Source organism: Eubalaena glacialis, unplaced genomic scaffold (assembly GCF_028564815.1).
Source record: "Eubalaena glacialis isolate mEubGla1 unplaced genomic scaffold, mEubGla1.1.hap2.+ XY H_3, whole genome shotgun sequence".
NCBI lineage: Eukaryota > Metazoa > Chordata > Mammalia > Artiodactyla > Balaenidae > Eubalaena > Eubalaena glacialis.
The window spans coordinates 1,535,539-1,559,092 of NW_026871157.1; the positions used below are offsets into that span (position 1 = coordinate 1,535,539).

The window sequence follows — 23,554 nt, forward strand, 5'->3', positions numbered from 1 at the left end:
GTCCACTTTCTTAGGCGGAATGGTTCTTGCGTCTGGGCATGGCGTTTGTTCTCTTACTGTCCTTTGGGTTTGGTTTGGTAGGGTTTTACTTCATGTCTATAGTCCAGTTGATAATGACGTATCATTATCCATTTTGAGCTATCCTTGTTAGGCTTTGGTATCAGGATTATGCTAGCCTTGTTCACTTTACAGCTGCAGCCTATCCTAAGGAGAAATACTGTTTCTTGTTTGCAGCTGGCCATTCAGTTTGTTACTGTAGCATGATCAATGGCGGGGGGGATTTTGGCAGGGGAGATTTTTACTTTCTCAGTCTGAGCTAATTTACTTTCTCAGTTTAATGACCTGAGTGAGTTCTAATTTTTACAATTCATTGAAGTTTTGAGTGGCCTAGTTCACTTTCTCTTTGGGTGTTTGGAAAGAATTTGTATTTATGATTAAGTACAGAGTCATATGGGTATCTGGTAAATGAAGTTTATGAAAAATCTTCTTTTTCCTTATTTTGAGTCTATTCTGTCAGTTGCTGAGAGATGTGCTGAGGGTTCCGGGTCCCTAAGTCTTGTCCCTCCTGCTTCCCCTCCCCCAACAATAATTGGCCTTCTTTCTTTCTTTTTTTTCTTTTTTTTTTTGAGCAGAGAAAGGTTTATTGCAGGGCCAAGCTAGGAAAACAGGTGGCTCATGCTCAAACCCAAACTCTCTGATGGTTTTTTGGGGAGAAGTTTTCATAGGCACAATTTGGAGGGAGGGCTCTGTCGTTATTTCTGTTTTAGGGACGTTGCAAGCTTTAATTCTGAATGGATTTCCCTCTTTGCACTGGCTGCTGGAAAGCCCCCAGCCAGTTTTTGGATTCCTTCCAGCAAGTGCTAGATGGCATGCTTTTTGGGTGTGTCAAGATGGAAATTCATCTGTAATGTCATTCCACTGTTTGCTACTCTTCCTTTTACCCTGCTTCAATCCCTCATTTAATTCTTAGCCATTTCAGTACTTGTTTGCAAGACACCCTAAATCCTTTTGTTAATTAAGCTGAATCTAAGTATATTTCTTCTTTACTGTGTTACAAATTTAATTAAACCGCTAAATTTTACTGGTGGAGGAGGCTTTAGTTTTCTCTTTTCAGTTACTTAACTGTATCAGATGAGGCAAAGCATATATATTCTGTTTCGTGTAAATGTGGTTTTTACTATAGGATTTTATTTTATTTTTATTTTTGAATTTTTGAATCTTAGTTTTTTATACAGCAGGTTCTTATTAATCATCTATTTTATACATATCAGTGTATCCATGTCAATCCCAGTCTCCTAATTCATCCCACCACCACCCCACCCCCTGGCCACTTTCCTACCTTGGTGTCCATATGTTTTTTCTCTTCATCTGTGTCTATTTCTGCCCTGCAAACCGGTTCATCTGTATCATTTTTCTAAGTTCCACATATATGCATTAATATACAGTATTTGTTTTTCTCTTTCTGACTTGCTTCACTCTGTATGACAGTCTCTAGATCCATCCACATCTCTACAAATGACCCAATTTTGTTCCTTTTTATGCCTGCGTAATATTCCATTGTATATATGTACCACATCTTCTTTATCCATTCATCTGTTGATGGGCATTTAAGTTGCTTCCATGACCTGGCTATTGTAAATAGTGCTGCAGTGAACATTGGGGTGCATGTGTCTTTTTTGAATTATGGTTTTCTCTGGGTATATGCCCAGTACTATAGGATTTTAGAGACACGTATAAGTTCTGTTCTATACTACTAATATACAACTATATATAGAACTAATATATTTTCTTTAGCTAAAGGATAGAAGAAAGAGATGTAATGAGAAGTTCATTTGTTTCTTGTTTGTATTCTATTAATAACAATTCCTTAGATGTTATTTACTGCTGAACCCCATGAATCTAGGCAGTGTACTCTTAAGCTCCGCCCAATTGTATGTTTCAGATTATGTGCAAAATAAATTAGAACAAATATCCAGCAGTCTGATTAGGGGATTTTTTAAAAACCAAAATGAATAGTAACACTGGTGTTATAACTTTGAGAAAATTAGCCACCTTGAGCCTAAATTTCCTCATTTATAAAATAGGGGGAAATTATTATATTTCATAATGTCTAGAATTGTAAATAGTCCACATGAAAGTGAATCTTAATAAGCCTTTTTTGGGTTTACTGATTTTTCTCTTGTGTATACTATTTCCGTTTTGGGAACCTAATTTTATTTTGATCAATATACTTGAATGTATTTAACCCAGTATTAATTTCGTATCCTCCAACAACTTGCAGAGAGGTGAGGAAGTAGCAGAGTTTTCTCCTGTATTTGGTACCCCAATGAAAAGTTGCTGAACTGGGCTTGTAGGGAAGCGAAGTTAGTCTCTCCACGTTCTGGCTCACCACCAGCTCACTTGGAAGGTGATGAAAGCAAGCTACTCTTTCTAGAACCCACTGGGCTGCTTGTCTCACAGGGTAAGACAGAGGGTCCAGGGGAAGGTTCCTAACTTGGGGCCATGGATTTAGAACCATTCTGGAAACAAAAGGAAGGATTCTAATTCATGTGACAAGTCTGTGTCCCGCCAGTGGAAAAAATGCTGCTGAAATTTTTTTTCCCTCTTGTTTCATTTTGTATTTGATCTAGACGCAACTCCGAAACCAGCTAATTCACGAACTGATGCACCCTGTACTGAGTGGCGAAGTGCAGTCCCTCTCCCTCTCAGTGGAAGGGAGCTCCCTCTTAACACATGCTTCCAACTCTCTAGTGGCAGATCACTTACAGAGATGCGGCTATGAATGTTCGCTTTCTGTCTTCTTTCCCGAAAGTGGTTTGGCAAAAGAAAAGGTAACATCTTTGCTTCTCTGTCTCTGAGTTTTCTGTTAACAGCTTCTCCCTCAGGTAATAGCTAAGTGCTCCTTGGCTAGCTGGGTCCCTTTCTTGTTTATCTTTGAAATTACATAATGTATTTGTTATAATGTGACAAAGGAGTATGAAATCTGACATTGTTACCAATTCCTTGGTATCTTGATTTGTCTTTATAAAATTGTGATGTTTTGGAGCTAGAAGTGATCTGACACTCCATGTGGTCTGAGGACGCAAAAGTGCCGTTTATGTTGAATGTCTGTGGGGAGGCTGGCACTGCTGGTCACTCTGCAGGTGGTACATGTATTACAGATGAGGATCCAGAGTCTGGAGAGGTGGGGTGATTTGCTCAAGGTCACATGATTGGTAAGTGGCAATGCAGGGCAGTAAATCTAGATCAACAGTGTGCCGTCTTCAGTATGCTACAGTCTCTTCAGATATTTGTCGTCTTTGTGATGACATAAGAGAAGTGAGGGATAAGTAACTTTTGAAAACCTGTGGAGTTCTTAAATATTACAACACCTTTTACCACTTTCCTAATGATGGTGACTATCTTTCCACCAACCACTGAACATACTAGTCACACTTGGTTGTTTTAAAGGCAGATATAGCACACTTTCTGTATTTTTTTTCATAGACTTAACTTGTTAGAGCAGTTCAGGTTCACAGCGAAAATGAGCAGAAAGGGAGGTCGCCCTTCTGCTCCCGAACCCCACGCGCGCAGGCCTCCCCTGCCATCAGCATTTTATGTGCAGTGAACCTGCATTGGCACGCCATTAGCACCCAAAGCCCATACTTTACATTAGGGTTGACTCTTGGGGCTGTCCTTATGTTTTAACTCTTTATCTTGGCCATAATTGTCCAGAAGTGTGGTATTCAGCTCTTTTAAGAGAACAGCAGTGTTATTATTGGAAAAACTTAAAATTTAAATATGCTGTATTTATTCATTAACAATCAAATTTTACCAGCATTAGGAATTCTTTGTTGATCCTTCTATCTAACTTTCTAATTACATTTCACAATTTTGCTTCTAGAATGAATAATGTGTCAATTATATGGTTATAGCAGTGATTATCTAGTTCACACACTTAAAGGTTTCTATACTCTAAAATACTGTGCAGAATATTCTTTAATGGAAAACTAATTGTACATTGTATCAATGTTCTCAGGGTAGACACAGCATGTATTTCTATAGTATGTATTGTTTACTAAGAATACTCAAACTCTTTGACCATATATCTAAAATAGTTTTAAACATTTTGTAGTTGTAAAGATAGTACAGACTTAGTTTATTTACATTTTGAAGCAATAGTAATTTTAAAATGTCATTGCAATTGTAAGACCCTGGAATGCACTCATATATTCATTGGTGCCTCAGATGTTTGAGTGTTTCTTATCTGTAAAGCATTAACCATTTCTGTTATTTCAGTTAGGCACATCTTTTTTTTTTTTTTTTTTTTTTTAATTTTATTTATTTATTTATTTATTTATTTATTTATGGCTGTGTTGGGTCTTCGTTTCTGTGCGAGGGCTTTCTCTAGTTGCGGCAAGCGGGGGCCACTCTTCATCGCGGTGCGCGGACCTCTCACTATCGTGGCCTCTCTTGTTGCGGAGCACAGGCTCCAGACGCGCAGGCTCAGTAGTTGTGGCTCACGGGCTTAGTTGCTCCGCGGCATGTGGGATCCTCCCAGACCAGGGCTCGAACCCGTGTCCCCTGCATCGGCAGGCAGATTCTCAACCGCTGCGCCACCAGGGAAGCTCAGGCACATCATTTTTGATGTGAATTATTTGGAGGTTAATTACGTGATCAAGAGAAAAATTTTATCGTTTTTTGACTGCAGCGTTTATTGTAACTTAATATAAGAAAGGTTATGGGGCTTCCCTGGTGGCGCAGTGGTTGAGAATCCGCCTGCCAATGCAGGGGACATGGGTTTGAGCCCTGGTCTGGGAAGATCCCACATGCCACGGAGCGACTAGGCCCGTGAGCCACAATTGCTGAGCCTGCGCGTCTGGAGCCTGTGCTCCGCAACAAGAGAGGCCGCGATAGTGAGAGGCCCGCGCACCATGATGAAGAGTGGCCCCCACTTGCTGCAACTAGAGAAAGCCCTTGCACAGAGACGAAGACCCAACACAGCCATAAATAAATAAGTAAATAAAATTTAAAAAAAAAAAAGAAAGCTTACGTGTTACATTATTAGCATAGTTATAATCTTATTTAGTCTGAATCATGATTTTTAGTCTTAAATTGGGATGTTTCTGAATATATCACTTACACATTGATGTTAAAATCTGTGTACTTTTTTTTTTTCTTCAGGTATTTACTATGCAGGATCTATTACAACTCATTAAAATCAACCCTGAATCCAGTCTCTACAAATCACTGGTAGGATTGTTTCATTTTTATAACCTACTTTGGTTTGTTAATAATAACTGAGTAGTTGAATAAAGGTAAAATATTTTCTTTTAACAGATTTCAGGATTTGATAAAGAAAACCAAAAAGGTAGGAGCCTTCATCTTTGTAGAGAATAGGAACATTTTTGTTATGTATTGTTTTGTATAAAAGTATGAAACTAATAATTTTCAGGTGGAAGAATAGGGAATTTGAATTGAATCATTTGACTTTTCTCCTTTCTGGCAATACCTTTTTAAATAGAATGATTCATCTGTTTTACAAATGTGGATCGATTCCCCCAAGTTTTAACCTCTTAACATCACTATTACTCAAATGAGAAAACTGGAGACAGCATCAAGAGCCCTACAAACGGATTGAAAGCTGGTCTTTGTAGAGATACCCACTTTTTGGAACATTTCCAAAACAAAAACAAATAACGTTTAGGCCACTATCTTTGTATCCTAGATATGCCGTTAAGTACAATATATCGAGTATTGCATTCATATTGGCTTAAAGAATGAAATATCTGTTCAGTAATGTGCTTTTTTGTTTGTTTATATAGGCCTGATAAATTGCTTTAATTTTGGCCTTGATAATAACCTTCAAAGAGTCCATAACTACTCTGAGATAATAGAAAATGTATATATTGATCTCTGCCCCCAGCTCCTGGCACACAGCTCCCCAAATCCTTGTAATTTCCTAAGTGGTAAGAACACAAGGAGCATATCTTGTTCTAGTATTGGTCTTTGACCTCCATTCTTGACACAGGTCTCCTGAAACCCTTGTAATTTCCTGGGTGATAGGAGTGTCTTGTGTTCGCATGAGCCAACACTACGTGGGTCCCTGGATGGCTCCTGGATGAGGCTGGTCACTGGAAAGACCAAGCCATGATTAGAAGCTTGAGATTTTCAGCTTTCCTCCCCATTCTATTGAAGGGAGGAGGACTGAAAATGAATAATCAATCATTTTTGTGAATAATCGATCATGAATGTGTGATGAAGCCTCCATAAATCCCAAAAGTATGGGGTTCAGAGAGCTTCCAGGTTGGTGAACACATGGAGGTGCTAGGAGACTGGCACACCTGGAGAGGGCATAGAAGCTCCGGGCTCCTTCCCACATGTACCTCGCCCTGTGTATCTTTTCTGTTTAGCTGTTCAACTGTATCCTTTATCATATCCCTTTTTTTAATATATAAATTTATTTATTTGTTTTTGGCTGTGTTGGGTCTTCGCTGCCGTGTGCGGGCTTTCTCTAGTTGCGGTGAGCGGGGGCTACTCTTCGTTGCGGTGCGCGGGCTTCTCGTTGTGGTGGCTTCTCATTGCGGACCACGGGCTCTAGGCACGTGGGCTTCAGGTTGCGGCATGCGGGCTCAGTAGTTGTCGCTCATAGGCTCTGGAGCGCAGGCTCAGTAGTTGTGGCGCACGGGCTTAGTTGCTCCGCAGCATGTGGGATCTTCCTGGACCAGGGCTTGAACCCATGTCCCCTGCATTGGCAGACGGATTCTCAACCACTGCGCCACCAGGGAAGCCCCCTATCATATCCTTTAATAAACTGGTAAATGTAAGAAAGTGTTTCCCTGAGTTTTGTGAGCTGTTCTGGTACGTTAATGAAGCCCACGGAGGAGGTTGTGGGAACCTCTATGTATAGCCAGTTGCTCAGAAGCACAGGTGACAGCCTGGGCATGTGACTGGCACCTGAAGAATATATAGGTATGGTGGCAGGGGGTGGTCAGTGTGGGACTGAGGCCCTTAACCCATGGGGTCGGATGCTGCCTCCAGGTGGACAGTGTCAGAATTGAGTTCAAGTGTGGGCCACCCATCCGGTGTTGCGGAGAATGGCTTGGCGTGAGGGAAAAGCCCCACACACTGGGTGACCAGGAGAGTCGGGAGTAAGTGTTGTGAAGTGTTCTGTGTAAAAGTCAAGGGGCTCACAGGGAGGGGAGAGATGGGAGGGAAGAGGTGGGTTTTTCCCTATACAGAAGGAGGGAGGCTGAGGTTTTTTCCCTTTACAACTGCTGTGGGTGACAGGCCACAGGCTGGACTTGATGATGGACTTGGTAGTATGAACATAAGCTGGTAACTTGCCTGCAATGCATAGTTGTTATTTAGATCTTTTCCAAAAAATTCGTAACATCATGTAATGGCCTTTTTGTGTTAGTGTGCTCCTTGATTTTGTCTGTTGCCAGCATTGCTACCCTCCCTGCTGGGACATTAATTAAGGACTTGCCATTTGGCGAACACTTGAGTACCTACTTTCTGCCAGTCATTATTCTGTGACTTAACTGCCTGGTCTCCCGGGAGTAATGTTAGCAGAGGATAAGTAAATTGGATCAAAAGACATTCTGTTTTTATTTTACTGTATTATTGAAGTATACTTGACCTACAATGTTAATTTCTGCTGTACAGCTAAGTGATTCCGTTATACATACATGTACATTCTTTTTCATATTCTTTTCCATTATGGTTTATCACAGGATATTGGATATAGTTCCCTGTGCTCTACAGTAGGACCTTGTTGTTTATCCATCCTATGTATAATATTTGGATCACAAGACATTCTAGGTCACCTGCAAAGTAGGTCATCCTTACTGAAGTTGAGGATGGTAGGTGATCCTAGGTTGTAGATTCTGTGGCTGTGTTGTTTAGTGTAACTCTGTGATGGGAATGTCTGTATGTGTGTTGCCCGATATGGTAGCCACTGGCCACATGGGGCTGTTGAGCATTTGAAATGTGGCTAGTGTGACTGAGGAACTGAGATTTTAATTTAAGTAGCTACACGTGACTAGTGGCTGTCACGTTGGACAGCACAGTTCTAAGTAAATAGCTGCTGTCTGTAGTGTAACTATTTCAGAAAGGAATTTAGGGCTTGAAGGGATATTAAGAAATAATCCATTTATTTATAGGTATTTATACTATTAAAAATAGCTTTTCACCTTTAAGCACTCTTTAAATCTTTCTAGTTCAGAAAGACATCTGGCTAACATTTCTTACCAGCTTTACCCAGTATCCTAGTAAAATTTCTGAAACTCAGAAAAACTGAGTTGCAGACATGTCATGCATCCTAATGACATAATTTGGATAGAATTATTGGCTAACAGTAAAGCAGCTACTGTTAAAATGAAATGCTTTAAAAATTGGTGGCTCCTCATTAAGAGATAGAGACCATCAGAAAACATGTAAGAAGATGTTTTGTACCTAACTGTTGTGTATTCCCTGACAGAGATCTTTGGTCTTATCTTACTGTGCCTATACTTTGAGGGTGCTGATCTGTTGAATGGTTACAGTACTTTTCACCTAGATTCCACTCACACATCCTTCCCACCCCTCATTTTTCCTTTCAAAGATAATGATACCCAGAAAAGAGCTGGCCAGAGAATTTGGACACTGGCTCTTTTCTTTCTGGAAGTTAAAATCCTTGCCTGTGATTGGCAAAAGAATAGATAGGTAGATAGATAGATAGATAGATCAGTGGGACAGAATAGAGACCCCAGAAATAGGTCTACACAAACATAGTCAACTAACCTTTAACACAGGCAATTCAATGGAGGAAATATAGTCTTTTCAGCAAGTGGTGCTGGAACAGTTGGACATTCATATGCACAGATATGAACCTGGACACAGACCTTACACAAAAATTAACTGAAAACGAATCATATATCTAAATGTAAAACACAAAAATGTAAAACTTCTGGAAGAAAACATAGAAAATCTTTGTGACCTGCTGTTTGGCGATGATATATAATGCCAAAAGCATGATACATGAAAGAAAAAATAGACCAGTTAGACTTTATTAAAATTTAAAAACGTCTGTTCTATGAAAGAGTGAAAAGGCAAATTACAGACTGGGAGAGGGTATTGGCGAAAGACATCCAGTAAAGGACTTGCATCAAAAATACACAAAGAACTCTGAAAACTCAACACTAAAGAGACAAGTCAGTTAAAAAATGGGCAAAGGATCTGAACAGATAGTTCTCCAAAGAAGATATACAGGTGGCAAATAAGCATATGAAAAGATGCTGCACATTATTTGTTAGAGACATGCAAATTAAAACAAAAATGAGATAACATGGCCAAAATCCAGAACACCTTCAGCACTAAATGCTGGTAAGGATGTGGAGCAATAGGAACTGTCGCTCATTGCTAGTGGGAATACAAAATGGTATAGCCACCTGGGGAGATAGTTTGGTAGTTTCTTTTTTTTTTTTAATTATTTATTTTTGGCTGCATTGGGTCTTTGTTGCTGTTTGCGGGCCCTCTATAGTTGTGGCGAGCAGGGGCCACTCTTCGTTGTGGTACACTGGCTTCTCATTGTGGTGGCTTCTCTTGTTGTGGAGTACGGGCTCTAGGCGCACAGGCTTCAGCAATTGCGGCACGCAGGCTCAGTAGTTGTGGCTCTCGGGCTTAGTTGCTCCGCGGCATGGGGGATCCTCCGAGACCAGAGTTCGAACCCATTTTCCTCTGCATTGGCAGGCGGATTCTTAACCACTGCGCCACCAGGAAAGCCCAGTTTGGTGGTTTCTTACAAAACTAACGTAGTCTTACCATACAATCCAACAGTCATTGTTTTAGGTATTTACCCAAGTGACTTGAAAACTTAAGTCCACGCAGACACCTGCACGTGAATGTTTGTAGCAACTTTATTCATAATTGCCAGAAGTTGGGAACAACCAAGATGTTATTTGGTAGCTGAATGGATAAACAAACTGTGGTACTTCCAGACAGGGAAATACTATTCACCTAAGAGGAATGAGCTACCAAGCCATGCAAAGAGATAAATGAATCACAAATGTGTATTGTTAATGTAAGAAGCCTGTCTGAAAAGGCTACGTGCTATATGATTCCATTTATGTGACATTCTGGAAAAGGCAAAGCTATAGTGATAGTAAACACATCAGTGGTTGCTAGGGATTTGGAGGGAAGGGGTAGGAGGTTGAAGAGGTGAAGCACAGGATTTTTTTTTAGGTTAGTGAAAGTATTCTTACGATACCTGTAATGGTATGATATAGACATTTGCCTAAAACCTGTAGAACTGTACAAAGAACAAGCCTTCATGTATGCAAATTTAGGAGGTCAGGTGATCTCAGGATGGAATGCGGACTGTGACAAAACAATCTAACTGTAGTAACCTCACTGCAGGGGGTGGGGAAAAATATGCTGAGCTATCTGACTTTGGAAAGAATGACGACTAAGACGAAAGGCAGAAGGAACTGTACATAGGCTGTGTATTCAAGGTGAGAGTTATTTCTCATGGGAGTGCTGGCTAACAATTCTGAAACCATGATACACGTATGCTGGAATTGAACAATTAAGTAAGTGGATAGAAGATGGCGGGAGCCAGGTGTTCACTGCTGGAGTGGGAATTTACAGGTAAACAAGGGGAGGAGGCTAGGATGATCCATATGGTAATGGCTTAGTTGAAGACATTAGTATGAACTCACATTTAGTTTAATATAGATACAGATGATACATTGAGACATTTATAGATATGTTTGTGTACACAGGTTAGTGTACATTGGTATTTCCTTGCTGTCTAGGCTGAGGGGCTGGAAGCAGTGATAGCCCAGTTGCAGTGAGCACACCTCGAGCCCAGTTTGCAGCACTAAGATTCGGTTTCTAATACCGTTCCATAATAACAGGAACCAGGGCTCCTTGGAGCAGCGGTTGATTCCAGGAGTGGAGCAGAGACTGTACAAGATGAGCCTGGAGCCCCTTTCAGTGCAGAACCTAAGGAAGTGCTTAAGACAAAATCCCACGATGAAAGTGCTCCCAGAGGCCAAAGCTGGAACAGTTGGAGCAACAAAATAAAAGAGCGGGTTTTATCAGTGAGTTGTAGAATTACACATGAATTATAATTACCAAGGTATAAAACAGCAGTCCATACTGATATAAATAAATGACTGGATAAAGGTGGAGACTAGACGTTTCCTTCTTGGGTGGGAGTGTGGAGGGGAGAGAGGGGAAGTGGAACTAGTTAGGGGCCTGTGGAAAGCACTGCAGAACTGGAAAAAGGCACCAGCATTAGAAATGCTGCGGTGGAAGAGCACACCGCCAAAGATGACCTCCTGCAGGATCTTGAAGATTTCTGCCGAACGTTGACCTTTGTCCATAGAGGGAGCCAAGATCTGGCCTCAGCATGACAGCAGGAAGGGATGAGGTGAGAACAGGCTGATAGGAAATGGTCAGAAGAAGAGGGTGGATGGGACAGAAGAGTTGCAAGGCAATGAGTATGAAAGAACAGAGTTTATATCTGCAGTAGGGGAAGTAAAAGAGAGTATATTGTATGGTATCACTTATATGTGGAATCTAAAATATGACACAAATGAACCTATGTATGAAACAGACTCAGACATAGGGAACAGACTTGTGGTTACCACGGGGGAGAGGGGATGGGAGAGGGATGGAGTGGGAGGCTGGGGTGAGCAGATGTGAGCTATTATATATGGAGTGGATAAACAACAAGGCCCTACTGTACAGCACAGGGAACTATATTCAGTATCCTATGATAAACTATAAAGGAAAAGAATATTTAAAAAAGTGTATATATGTCTAACTGAATCACTTTGCTGTACAGCAGGAATTAACACATTGTCAATCAACTATACTTCGATTTAAGAAAACAGTATATTGTAGTATCTTCAGTAGAAAAGAAAAATAAGCCCTTAACTTGGCTGATGCAGAAGTCCATTCATCTGTTCCAAGAAAGTGAAAACTTCTAAAATTTATACTCATGACTTAAAAAAAAAAAAAAAAAAAAAAGTTTCAGTGAATTTCCTGGCGGTCCAGTGGTTAGGACTCTGTGCTTCCACTCCCAGGGGCCTGGGTTTGATCCCTGGTTGGGGAACTAAGATCTCACAAGCTGCACGGCGTGGTCAAAAAGAAAAAAATTTTTTGAACTATTCAGAAGGGTATGAAGTGAAAGAAGAGTAGGAATTTCTGTTCATATTCTCTAATTTCACTTTCTGCTGATAACTAGAACAAAGAGTGTCTTGTTTATCCTACCAGAATTTAGTTCACAGGTGTCAAAGTCTATATGTAATTAAAACATACACTCATACATAGAATCATATTATAGATATTGTGCAATTTGCTTTCTTTATCCACCAGTATATCTTTCTCTAGCCGTGTACTCAGACTAATTATTTTTTAGAATGTAATTAATTAACCCCCGTTGATGGAGATTTTATTGTTTCATCGCTTGGTTTTTGCCATTAGAAACATGAGGCGTGTGGTGCTACACCCTTTGGGAAAGTATAGCTGTGTGAATTCAGAGAGGTGGAATGGCTAGGTGAAAGGGTGCTTGCATTTTGAATATCCATAAACACGGACAAATTTCCCTCCCAAGTGAAAGAGCACGCCTGCTTCCCCGCTCCCTTGCTGACACTTAGAGTGCTAAGATTAAAACTTTGGTAATACGCTTATCGGGAAAATACGATCTTTCTGTCGTAGTATTAATTTGCATTTATTTTGCATTTATAATTTTGTTCATGTTTATTCAACATTGAAAATTTTTTTCTGTGAACTTTGTCCATGTCTTGCCCTATTTTTCCATTTTCTTACTGATTTGTAAAAACTCTTATGTTTATGAAAATTAGTCCTCTGTCTCTGTATCATGCCAAATAGTTGTTTCCAGTGTATCGTTTGTCTTTTGACTTTGCTATTTCATGCCACATATAAGTTCTTAATTTGCATGTTTGATGAATATTTCTCCTTATTGCTTGTAGGTTTCTGTATCATGCTTGGAAACGTCTTTCCTCAAATTATTCTTAAAAGATACATGGTGTAAAAAAGATAATGTTATAAAACCAAGATTGCATAAACAGTGATTGAGCAACAGTTGAATGAAAGAAAGTTGTGAAACGAAACTATACACGTTGTGTCTTTTAGGTTTTCTCATGCAGTTTCTGAAAGAATTGGCAGAATATCATCAGGTTAAAGAGAGTTGCAGTATGGGAACTCAGACAACTTCAACATTTCCCGTCAAAGACTCCCTTGGTAATTATGGTCTTCCATAATTTCACTTCTTCCGTTTTCTCTTTTGAATGAAGGAGATGACCTGATGTACCGTATTATGCATTTGTTGCTTGACTGGGAGGGATGCAGGCTGCTGGCGGCAGGGGCGCTCATTTTTTCCGGGATCACTGCTGGGAGGGACCAGGAACTGCTCTCCAGGGCTGCTCCTCCCTTCATGACTGCCAAGGCTACGCTTTCCAAATCTCGTGGGGATCCAAAGGCCCACTTGTCTGTTGGGTTGAACTTCTCTTGACTGGGAGGTTCTTCCCTGTGTCTCATCTAACTTTATAGCCACTAAAGTGAGAAGATCTTAGATTATTTGCATTGCAGAGAACTAGAGAAGTCAGTGGGCCATCCCTTCATTTTATAAGTTGAGAAAACTGAGGTCACCAGAGGAAGAGCAACTTGGCAATGCCAAGTCTGGGTCAGAACTGATAATAGAGTCCAAGTTTTCTGGTCCATGATCCAGAGCTTTTCTGCTGTGCAGGCTTTCTGTAATACCATCCTGCCCTTGAGTTGTGTGCTCAGGAGAGAAGGGAAACAGCTGGCTAATAGGATATGGTTAATCGATTTCTTGGCCCTTCCTTACTCTTAAACTGCACTAGTGCCTTTAACTTGTAAAAAGATAAGTTCATAACTTGTAAAGACCGTATTGTATGACTGCGCCTTTCATTTATTTAGGTGTAGGTTTTATTCCATTAGAAACATAGAACATGCTTATTCTACAGCAGTTCTGTTCAATAATATGAGCCACATGTGTAATAAAAATTTTCTAGTAGCCGAAGTAGAAAAGGTAAGAAGAAATATGTGCAATTTGTTTTGGTAGTATATTTTATATAACTTAGTATGTCTAAGGTATTATTCCAACATGAATCAATATGAAAAATATTAATGAGATATTTTACATTTATTTTTTTGTACTCAGTCCTTGATATCTGGTGTGTCTTTTACGCTTAGAGTACATCTCATTTTGGACTGGTCACATTCCAAGTACTCAGTATGGCCAGATTTGGCTAGCGGCCTGCATTGGACAGTCCAGAGCATTTGGAAAATCCAGAAAAGGAGATGGAAAGTCATATCTAAAGTTTTGCTGACCAGAGACATACCTGCCAATATTTTAATCTGCTTCTGCCAGCCTTTTCTTGCTATGCCTGCTTTTTGGTGGTATCGGTGTTACACATGATTGAGATTGTACGGGAGGGCCAGGTTTGCAGTGTGCTACGTGGTTGGTTTCAGATCCACAGTTGGTTTGAGGGCTGCAGGTCTGCTGGAAAGAGTGCCAGAATGCGAGGCAATTATAGACCTGGCTTTAGCCCCATTGATGCCGTTATAGAGTTGCTTAGCCCTCCGGACGTCACTTCAACTGTATGGGCGTCTGTTTCTTTTTCTGTGGAGTGGAGGAGTTGAAACACAAGATCTTTGATTCATCTTAAGGTCAGTGTTTTGAAAGTGAGTCAGCTTTAACCAAAGTCCAATGAAGAGTTCTCTCCCATGGCATTTAGACACCGGAAAGAGATGCCAGTGTTTTCTGACTTGAACTGTACTTTTTGTTTTCTTTTCCCCTGACATTTTATGATGAGGATTCTCAGACATTCAGAAAAGTTGGCACAGTTTTACAGCACACACTTGTACACCTCACGTCTGCCATGAAATTTGCGTTACGCTCGCTTGACCACTTACCTGTCCATCCATTAAGCTCTCTCACGTTTCTGATGCATTACCAAGTCAATTGCAGACATCCTTGCACTTTCCCTTAAGTGCACTCTTCGTGTTTGAACAGAGCTCTGGCCTCTTGCTCACCTGCCCACGTTTCTCTAACCTCCTTTCCTGTGTTGTTTTTTGATAGCTGAGAAGCTTCAGCTTATTGACGATGAGTTTGCAGGTGCTTACCCTCAGCATCCAAAGTTAGAATCTTTAGAAATCAAGTTAAACGAATATAAGAGAGAAATTGAACAGCAGCTACGGGCAGAAATGAGTCAAAAGGTAAGATTTATCTTGTTATTACCAAGAGTGGTGTTTTCACTTGTCTTTTAATGTCTTCATCTTAGGTATGTGGGGAAATAACTAGAATCTTTACTAATGAATGTGATACTATACTGCTGTGCATGTTATTTCTCTTTCCAGATGATGTCATTTCTTTATGACTTTTGAATGCACCCTATAAGTACAGTGAATGAGACGAAACATAAAGACAAATTAAAACTAAATATATTTAGGCAGCATTAATGTTAAACCCGACAGTGAAGAGAGAATGTTACTGTTTCTTTAGTGTAGTTATTGGCATTTACAATTATTTGTCATTAATTGGCAGCTGAAGTATTTTAAAGATACTGAAATAGCGAAAATTAAAACAGAAGAGAAAAGAAAGTGCGAGAAGGAATTAGCCGAGTTGCGGAACGAATTTGAGAGAGCTTGTGAAGCAAAATCTGAAGCCCTGATTTCTCGGGAAAAGATGACCCTTAAGAGAATTCAAAAGCACCAGGAGGTAATATTCTAAAATCATTTACTGGGTGGCTGTTTCCGGGCCGTTTCCCAAGTAGGGACTGGGGTCAAGAGCACACATAGAAGCATTGGGCTTGGAAAGGATGTGCAGACACCCTTCCTCTGAGATGGCTGGAGGGAAAGGACTGGGGACGGGACCATCCATGCTGGGAGTGGGAGAAACTCATACCAAAGAAGCAGCAGATTTGAGGCTTCGGTAGCAGCCTGGGGGAGAGGATCCGAGGTGTGGAATTGCCGCTTGCAGTAAAGGAAGAGCAGCCCTGGGAAGCACACGGGGCTGCCTGAGCTATGTTGAGGCCCCAGCCGAGGTGGGCAGCCTGGAATGGCAGTAGACCAAATCCAGTGCTTACAGGCGATGGCTCTGGCGCAGCTCTCGGGACGATGTGTAGCGTCGGTGAGGGTGGAAGGATAGAGGTGCTCGGGGAGAGGATCTTGATTGCGCCGAATTTCTTTGGCTTTGGAAAGGCAGCCCATTTCGTGGAAGACATTGGGGTTGGGTGGGGTGGGGAAGGCAGCCCAAGAGGAGGCTAATATAGGGCAGCAGGGAGGGTGACGTGGCCGTCTGGAAGACATCGAGAAGCAGGTCTGGGGATTCCTATGGGTGGAAGAAGGATGGGCCAAGAGGACAGAGTTGCAGGTGGAGGTTTCAGGTCAAGACTGGAAACAAAGTGCAGCGTGCTGCCATGGGGGCAGAGGTGAGGTCCCCGGAGTGGAGGCGTCCAGGGCTGCCAGGGTCATCCATGTGGCCATTTGATCTTGTCCCCCAGGAAGGTGGCTGGACGGGAGGTGGAGAGGTTGCCAAGTGGCGGGAGGGCGTGTCGGGAGGGATTGTTGGATCCATTGCTTTGGGAAAAACAGGTTCCTTTGCCAAGGGCATGTCTTAGACTAGGCTGGATCTGAGGCCTTGTTTCCTATGGACAGCAGGAGCTTCTATCAGGAAGTTCTGTTAAAAGTAGAAGGCTTCCTCCCAGTGTCCACCCTTGCTTAGAGCTTCTCAATAAGACCCAGTTATTTCATGGTAATTGTACCCCCTCTACAAGTTTTATATAGCAGTTCTGGGAATTGGGCTCACTTAGCTGTAAAATAAATGTTGGAGGCACAGGTGTTTGAGAAGCTTGGATTATGTTTATGCTAACAGCATCATCTTCAAGATAGGTGATTGACTAAGTCAGAAAGAGAAAGACAAATAGCATATGATATCACTTATATGAGGAATCTAAAATATGACACAAATGAACCTATCTATGAAACAGAAACAAAATCAGGGACATAGAGAATAGATTGGTGGTCCCCAAGGGGGAAGGGGGAGGGGGGATGGAGTGGGAGTTTGGGATTAGCAGGTGCAAACTATTACATACAGGATGGATAAACAACAAGGTCCTACTCTAGAGCACAGGGAACTATATTCATTATCCCTGTGATAAACCATCATGGAAAAGAATATGTATTTGTATAACTGAGTCACTTTGCTGTACAGCAGAAATTAACACAGCATTGTAAATCAACTATACGTCAATAAACTTAAAAGATGACTGACTAGATGAGATCAACCAGTTAACAGACTCGAACCCTCGTTTAGTCACCTGATTCTCTGAAGACACTAGCGAAGGTAGCCATCCTTGTGAAGAGCACCGTGCCTTGATTCCACCACCTGGAATGCCCCTCCCCTTCTCTGCCTGATACAACTGTCCACTCCTTCAGACTCCAGCCGGAGTGTCACGTCCTCGTGATGCCTTTCCTGACCCCCACTGATGGAGTCCTTTGGGCTTTGTTCGTGCTGTCTAGTCTTTATGTACCTTGGTTGTGAAATCATCACACTGTAGTGTGACTGTTGGTTTGTCTCTCCCTGACTAAACTGTGAGTTTTTTAAAGGTGGGGACCGTCCTATATCTGTCCATCGTTGTGTATCCAGCTCCCAGTGTGCCCTTGGACATGTGACAGGTGTTCAGGAAACCCTTGCTCAGGGAGCACACACATGGAAGTGTGGCCGTTCGTTCCGGACACCAGGCGCGCTTGCTGACTGAGCCAGAACGACCTCTGAATTGAAACTTTGAGACAGCGACGGAACTATGGGGATTCTTTTAAGTTTTATTCCTGAATGCACATTTTGTTTCATTTTTTCTTGCTGAAGAACTTAGCGAAATTTTGTAAGTGTCTGAGAGATGTTAATTAAGTAATAAAATAACGAGACAAGGGATGTTAGGAATATAGGGTAATGTGGCTTAACAGTCCTTGGGGGAGGAGGGAGTAAATTTTTGTGGAAAAAAAGGCAAAACGTATACCTCGCATTGGAACCTCTTGAAAGTGAAATTGTTCCTCTAAGTGTCCGTACTTTGCTTTCTGGAATTTAGGAAGCAGGGTATTCAAATCTCTTTTGTTTTCTTTAGCTTGCTTGCTAAAAATTAATACTTCCCTCTACAGAATGAAACAAAAGAAATTTATACTCAAAGGCAGCTTCTGCTAAAAGATATAGATTTTCTGAGAGGCAGAGAAGCTGAGCTGAAGCAAAGAATTGAAGCTTTTGAATTGTAAGTAATGTGTATTCATTTTGGACATTCAGAATGAATGAGATGAAGAAGAACTACTAAAAATGTCTACATAGTCTAATATTAGCTGCAAAATAGAGTTCTTGGTTGTGAAGGTGATGGCACCTAGCTTCAAAAGGCACAGGTTAAGAGAAACAGGGACGAGGGTTTCACTTTTGAAATATTAGACACTGGGATGAAAGCAGAAGGAGACACCGTCGTCAGGCTTCAGTGAGACCGGACAAATGATTTGCAGAAGCGAATAACGCTTTAAAAGATCATACGTTTCGCGTTTATGTTCAACTGTTCAGATCTCACAGTTTCATGTGCGTGTAGTAACTGAATTCCAGAGAGCCAGACCTGCCACACTGACGTGCTCTGCTGGCAAAAAGGGAAACACGGTGGCTCTGAGTTGACGTGTACTGGGTGAAAGTATTTCTTGTGATATGTGTGTGTTGCTTTTCCTAAGTGCTCACCAGCGTTTCATTCTTCACTTCTTACCTGGGATTCATAGCAAGCTCAGCAGTTTTGTAGTTTATGGAATAAGCCTTCTTTCCCATTTGGTATGTGCCATTAATGGGCACTCACAGATACTCCAGGAACCTTCTTTCATTAAAGGATTTGTCTTCATCTTCATTGATGTTGTTTTCTCATTTATGTAGGCTCGGTTCGTTTGATTTCTTCTCTCTGCCAACCTTACTCTCTTTTTGGCAATACCAAAGAGGTAAATTGATCATTAGAGAGAAAAGGAACACAGTTTGGGTATAGATGGTTCATGATTATGTAATCACTTATTTACTGCCTCTTCTCCTCCTCCTCCTACTCCCTTCTAAGCATAGTATGTAAGCTAAATAAACGTACTGGTTTACTGCTCCTTTGTGTACAGATGAACCAGCAGAGGGAGCTAACACAAAGAGCTTTTATCCTTTGCTTGGAATAGTCTGGTTCCGTAGCACTTCTCATTATGGCTTGATCTAAGTCCCTGTGAACCCAGTTCCCCAGCTCTGGAATTGATTTTGTGCTTGATTTAAGGCCTCACCAGGAAGACCGTGCCTTTCTTCAGTGTTGGGACTTTCTGACTGATCCATCGATCTTTTGCTCTCTTTTCAGTACTTACTTTTCCGTATTGAATTAGTAGACTATGAAATGCCAGAACGAATCTTCTGTCTTTAATAGCTTTGGGCTAGTCAATTAAATCTTACAGTTAGAAACAATATTATAGAAGAAACATGCACGTAAGTGCACTAGCTGAAGTTTGGTTTGTAGCTTTGTAACTAAAAACATCATTCTTTCACCCCTGAATTGATATGGCTACTTAGCACTTATGACCTTTTTTTTTTTTTAAAGTGTGAACCATCTCCTGTGAGAAACCACTTTGGTTTTGGCACTTTCCCACTCCCGCCAGCCAGATGCCACCGTAGAGCTGCATTTGCTAGTTCAGATCCATCATCACTAGGTCAGCCCATAAAAGAGGTGGGAGGCTTCTGGCTCTTTGCATTTACTCCCCACAGCGTGACAGTCACATAACAGTTTGAGTCTGTGGAGCTAAAAACACATGGTATCTTCTCCCCCTAAATTCTTTACTTCAAGTATTATAGTTTTCTGATTTGCCTTATCTGTTTTTGCTAATTTCAGGGCCCAGAGGCTACAAGAAGAAGAAAACAAAAGCATGACTGACGGGCTTAGGAGGCGCGAGCTGAATATAAAGCGTATTGAGGAGACCTATGACCTAAAGCTCAAGAACGAACTCCTAAAGTAATTGTCTGGCATCTTTAAAAAAGTATCGTGTTTGAATTAAGTTGATGAAACACAGAAACACTAATGAAGTAGATAAGACTAATATTTTATGGCAAAATCCAGTATTTAAAAAAAATACGTGTTTTCATTGACCAGTCAAGCCTTTCCCATGAGTATTTGAGTTAAGATGGTTTTAAAAAGATACAGTACAGAGAATAGCATCCTCTGTTCACTCTTGTCTCTCCTCTAGTATTTATTGAGAGCCTGTGATTTGCTTGAATTTCTTAGGGCACCTTGTAACTTGCTGAAAAGCTATAAAATGGGAATTATAGTCACTTTTGTCTCTTCCTCTACCCCACTCATACTGCCATTAAGATGGGGATGTCTAATGATTTATGAATTATTCTGCTTATTGGTTAAAGTATTTGTCGATCTGTATTCCTTCAAGATTCTGCAAAGCTGGAATCGAAAGAAACTAGAATTAACTATATAAAGCAAAAAATGATATAGGAAAAGGAAAATATGGACAACTGTGATACTATGGCTTTCCTCTAGTCTGGGTTTTGCTGTGTTCTGGTGAATAGTATCTTAGCGCAGAGCCATTAAGCCCATATACGGTAACTTTTCTCTCCAGTGCTCAGTGTAACGTCTGGCACAAAATAAGTGTTCAGTTAATTGTTTATTGAGTCAGTGAATTCATAGCAGTGAGATGGCTCAACTCAGCAGCTCTGGGTATTTCTTAATCATTGGCCTCTCTTTACTGCTTTGTCCATAATTTGGCATTGGTAGTCCATTACGTGTAGTACCTTCAAAGGGTTTTTGAGGTTATTCTTTAAAATAATTGTAATAAAAAATATAGCAGTTTTCCGTGTATCAGTTTTGACGTGATATAGACTTCATCCAGATATTTTATGTCCGCTCCTCTAATACAGCAGTAAGCTCTGAAGAATCTGTAGTTGTTAAACTTCTAGGAATAAATGAATAAAAGTGTGTATGTTAGCTTGACATAGCCATGGAGTAGGGAACTGTTAGGTATTGATGTCTTTGTCTGGCCGTGGGTGTCCTTAATATGATTTTGGCAATTGTTGGGGTTTGGAGGATATTCACCACAGGAGTGCTTCTTTCCTTTCTCTCATCTCTGAACCAGAAAGGCAGCTGGTAATAGCTGGTGGAGATAGTAAAATTCCATGAAAACGTGCCTTTCGGTATCGCCAATCCATATATAATTCTGTTGGCAGTGGCTCTCAGTACTGTGCTCAGTTCCTGAGGGGAAAAGTTCTTACCCTGCTTGGGGGTGGGGAGGCAGGATAGGTGGATTGGAAGTGACTGACTTGTTATCCTTTGGGATTTAGGGTCTGTTGGGTACAGTGTAAAAGTAACTAAATTTACTTTCTTGCGTCAGCGGACACCAGCTGAGAAACAGTGCCGTCTGTAACCTCGATAACACGACCCTGTATCTTGTGCTTGAGTTTACAGGATTGCAGCAGGATTTTACTGGACCTTTTATAGCCAGGATTCGGATCCCTGGCCTTAGTACTGAGTGACCTTGAAGTTCATGCGTTGTCCTGTTCAGTGCCCTTCGGTGCCCTGGTGCCATAGATAAGCTCAGGCACTGATAGCAGTCTGTCTAGGGAGGTGACCAGGAACTCATTCTCCATCCTTCTGATTCTCAGGTATCAACTTGAACTGAAGGAGGACTGCGTCGCTAGAACTAATAGATTGATCGAAGATAAGAGGAAGAATAAAGGTGACCCTTGGGGGGGAAAAAGCTGTACTTCTCAGTTTCGATGCAGGTTATCAGCTTCCTAAGTTGGGTCTGTTCTGTAATCCGAAAAATATGTACCTTCCACTTCATTGTTATTATAAACTGACACATTTTTTGTCCTTTTAATTTTACAAAATGAAAAAAATAATCACCGTCTTTCACTGTTTTTACAAACCTTCATGTTTAACCTTTTGTATATTCACAAAGATCAGTAATTCATCAGTAGAATTTTATTCAACTTTATTTCAGTATATTTTGATGAATAAATCTGTGATGGCAAGAAGGTGGCAGCAACTTATTGCCATCAGTTAATATTACTCTAAGCCACAAGATATTTCATTTTTTACTTTGGGGCTGCTCCTTTGCAACTATCTTGCTGAGACTAATACCTCTTGAGGAATTAGTACCGTCCTGTAGTCAGGATGTGATTTTTCTGGTGATATATCTATAGAGACTTGTGTTAGATGAAGTGAAAATGACAAAATAATAACTACAAATAACTACAGTCTTACAGAGCAGTCTTTGTCTTTAAGGAAGTTCAGAGCCGTTGGCATGAGGGCCCCGCACTCTGTGCAGATGGTGTAACTCTGGTGACTTGTGTAGCAGGAGGTTCACCACGTGTATGACCATTACAACTGACTTTCCATCACCTATTGAGTAATGGGGCTTACTTATCGCTCGCTGATTTTTTTTTTGACCCAAATATCTGCTATTTTACGTGTGTGTATGTGTGTGTGTGTGGTGTTTTTTTTTTTTTTTTTTTTTTTTTTTACTGTGCCACGCAGCTTGCGGGATCTTAGTTCCCCAACCAAGGATCAAACCCGCACCCTCGGCAGTAAAAATGTGGAGTCCTAACCTCTGGGCGGACAGGGAATTCCCTCTGCTATTTTAGATGATGAAATAATGGTCATTAGGTCTGACATACTGGCTATAAATGATTAAATGATTTTTATATTCACTGGGAAAACTTTATGATCTTTAGTTGGTTGTCTCTGTCTTTCAGAAAAAGCTATACATTTCCAAGAGGAGTTTGCGACTCTTAATTTTAAAAAGGAAGAACTGGATCGTTCTGTAAATCGTGTGAAAGAACTTGAGGTAATTGTTAAACCTATTGGTTTTTTTGAAATAGTTGTTAGACAACACGGGAAATTGTAGCTTCAGTCATACATAATTTATCTCGAGTTATCCTCTTGGTATTTTTGGACTGTTTATTATATGACTCAGAGGGTGATGGCTGAACTTAATTCAGTAGTTCCTTATTTCAATCTTAGTCTCCTAGAGAAGCATAGAAAGAGCATGTCCTTTGGGGCCCAGAGTCGTCCTTGAATCCTGTGTGTCTCCCTCACTGCTTTTGTGCCTCTGGGCAAGGTCTGTGACCTCAAATCCCTTCTCCGTAAACTCTGGGATAGTGCCCACATCCCATGGTTGTTGAGGGACTTCAGTGAGCTGGCTTACTGCGCCTGGCCCATAGCAGGTGGCTGGTGTATACTAGTATCTACTCAGCCTCTTCTCCCTTCCCCTCAGCAGCAGGTGAAAATTCTTATCACTACATCAGGATCTCACAGATTAAAGCAAAATGAGAGGCATTTTTCCCATGATACTGTTACTTTTTTACTGTCCATTTGTGTGCTTGCTGTCCAAAGGACAGGACTGGACCTTCAGGAACTTAAAATACGTTCTGTATATAAAATTTATTTTTCCAACTGTGATGACTTGTTTAAGAAATTTATAGGCTCGTGTCTCCAAACATGAGATATATTAGACTAAGAAAAGG

At 40.9% G+C, this 23,554-nt stretch overlaps 1 protein-coding gene across 1 annotated transcript in view; it reads left to right on the plus strand.

The window, feature by feature from the left end:
• Nucleotides 1–23,554, plus strand: part of LOC133082989 (centriole and centriolar satellite protein OFD1-like) — a 58,232-nt gene that overhangs the window by 2,161 nt on the left and 32,517 nt on the right. The window contains 11 exon segments of the mRNA XM_061179654.1: nucleotides 526–538; nucleotides 2,631–2,831; nucleotides 5,164–5,232; nucleotides 5,320–5,350; nucleotides 13,126–13,233; nucleotides 15,098–15,234; nucleotides 15,563–15,736; nucleotides 18,175–18,281; nucleotides 19,914–20,033; nucleotides 21,689–21,762; nucleotides 22,784–22,875. Of these exon segments, the coding sequence (XP_061035637.1) occupies nucleotides 526–538; nucleotides 2,631–2,831; nucleotides 5,164–5,232; nucleotides 5,320–5,350; nucleotides 13,126–13,233; nucleotides 15,098–15,234; nucleotides 15,563–15,736; nucleotides 18,175–18,281; nucleotides 19,914–20,033; nucleotides 21,689–21,762; nucleotides 22,784–22,875 (1,126 nt within the window).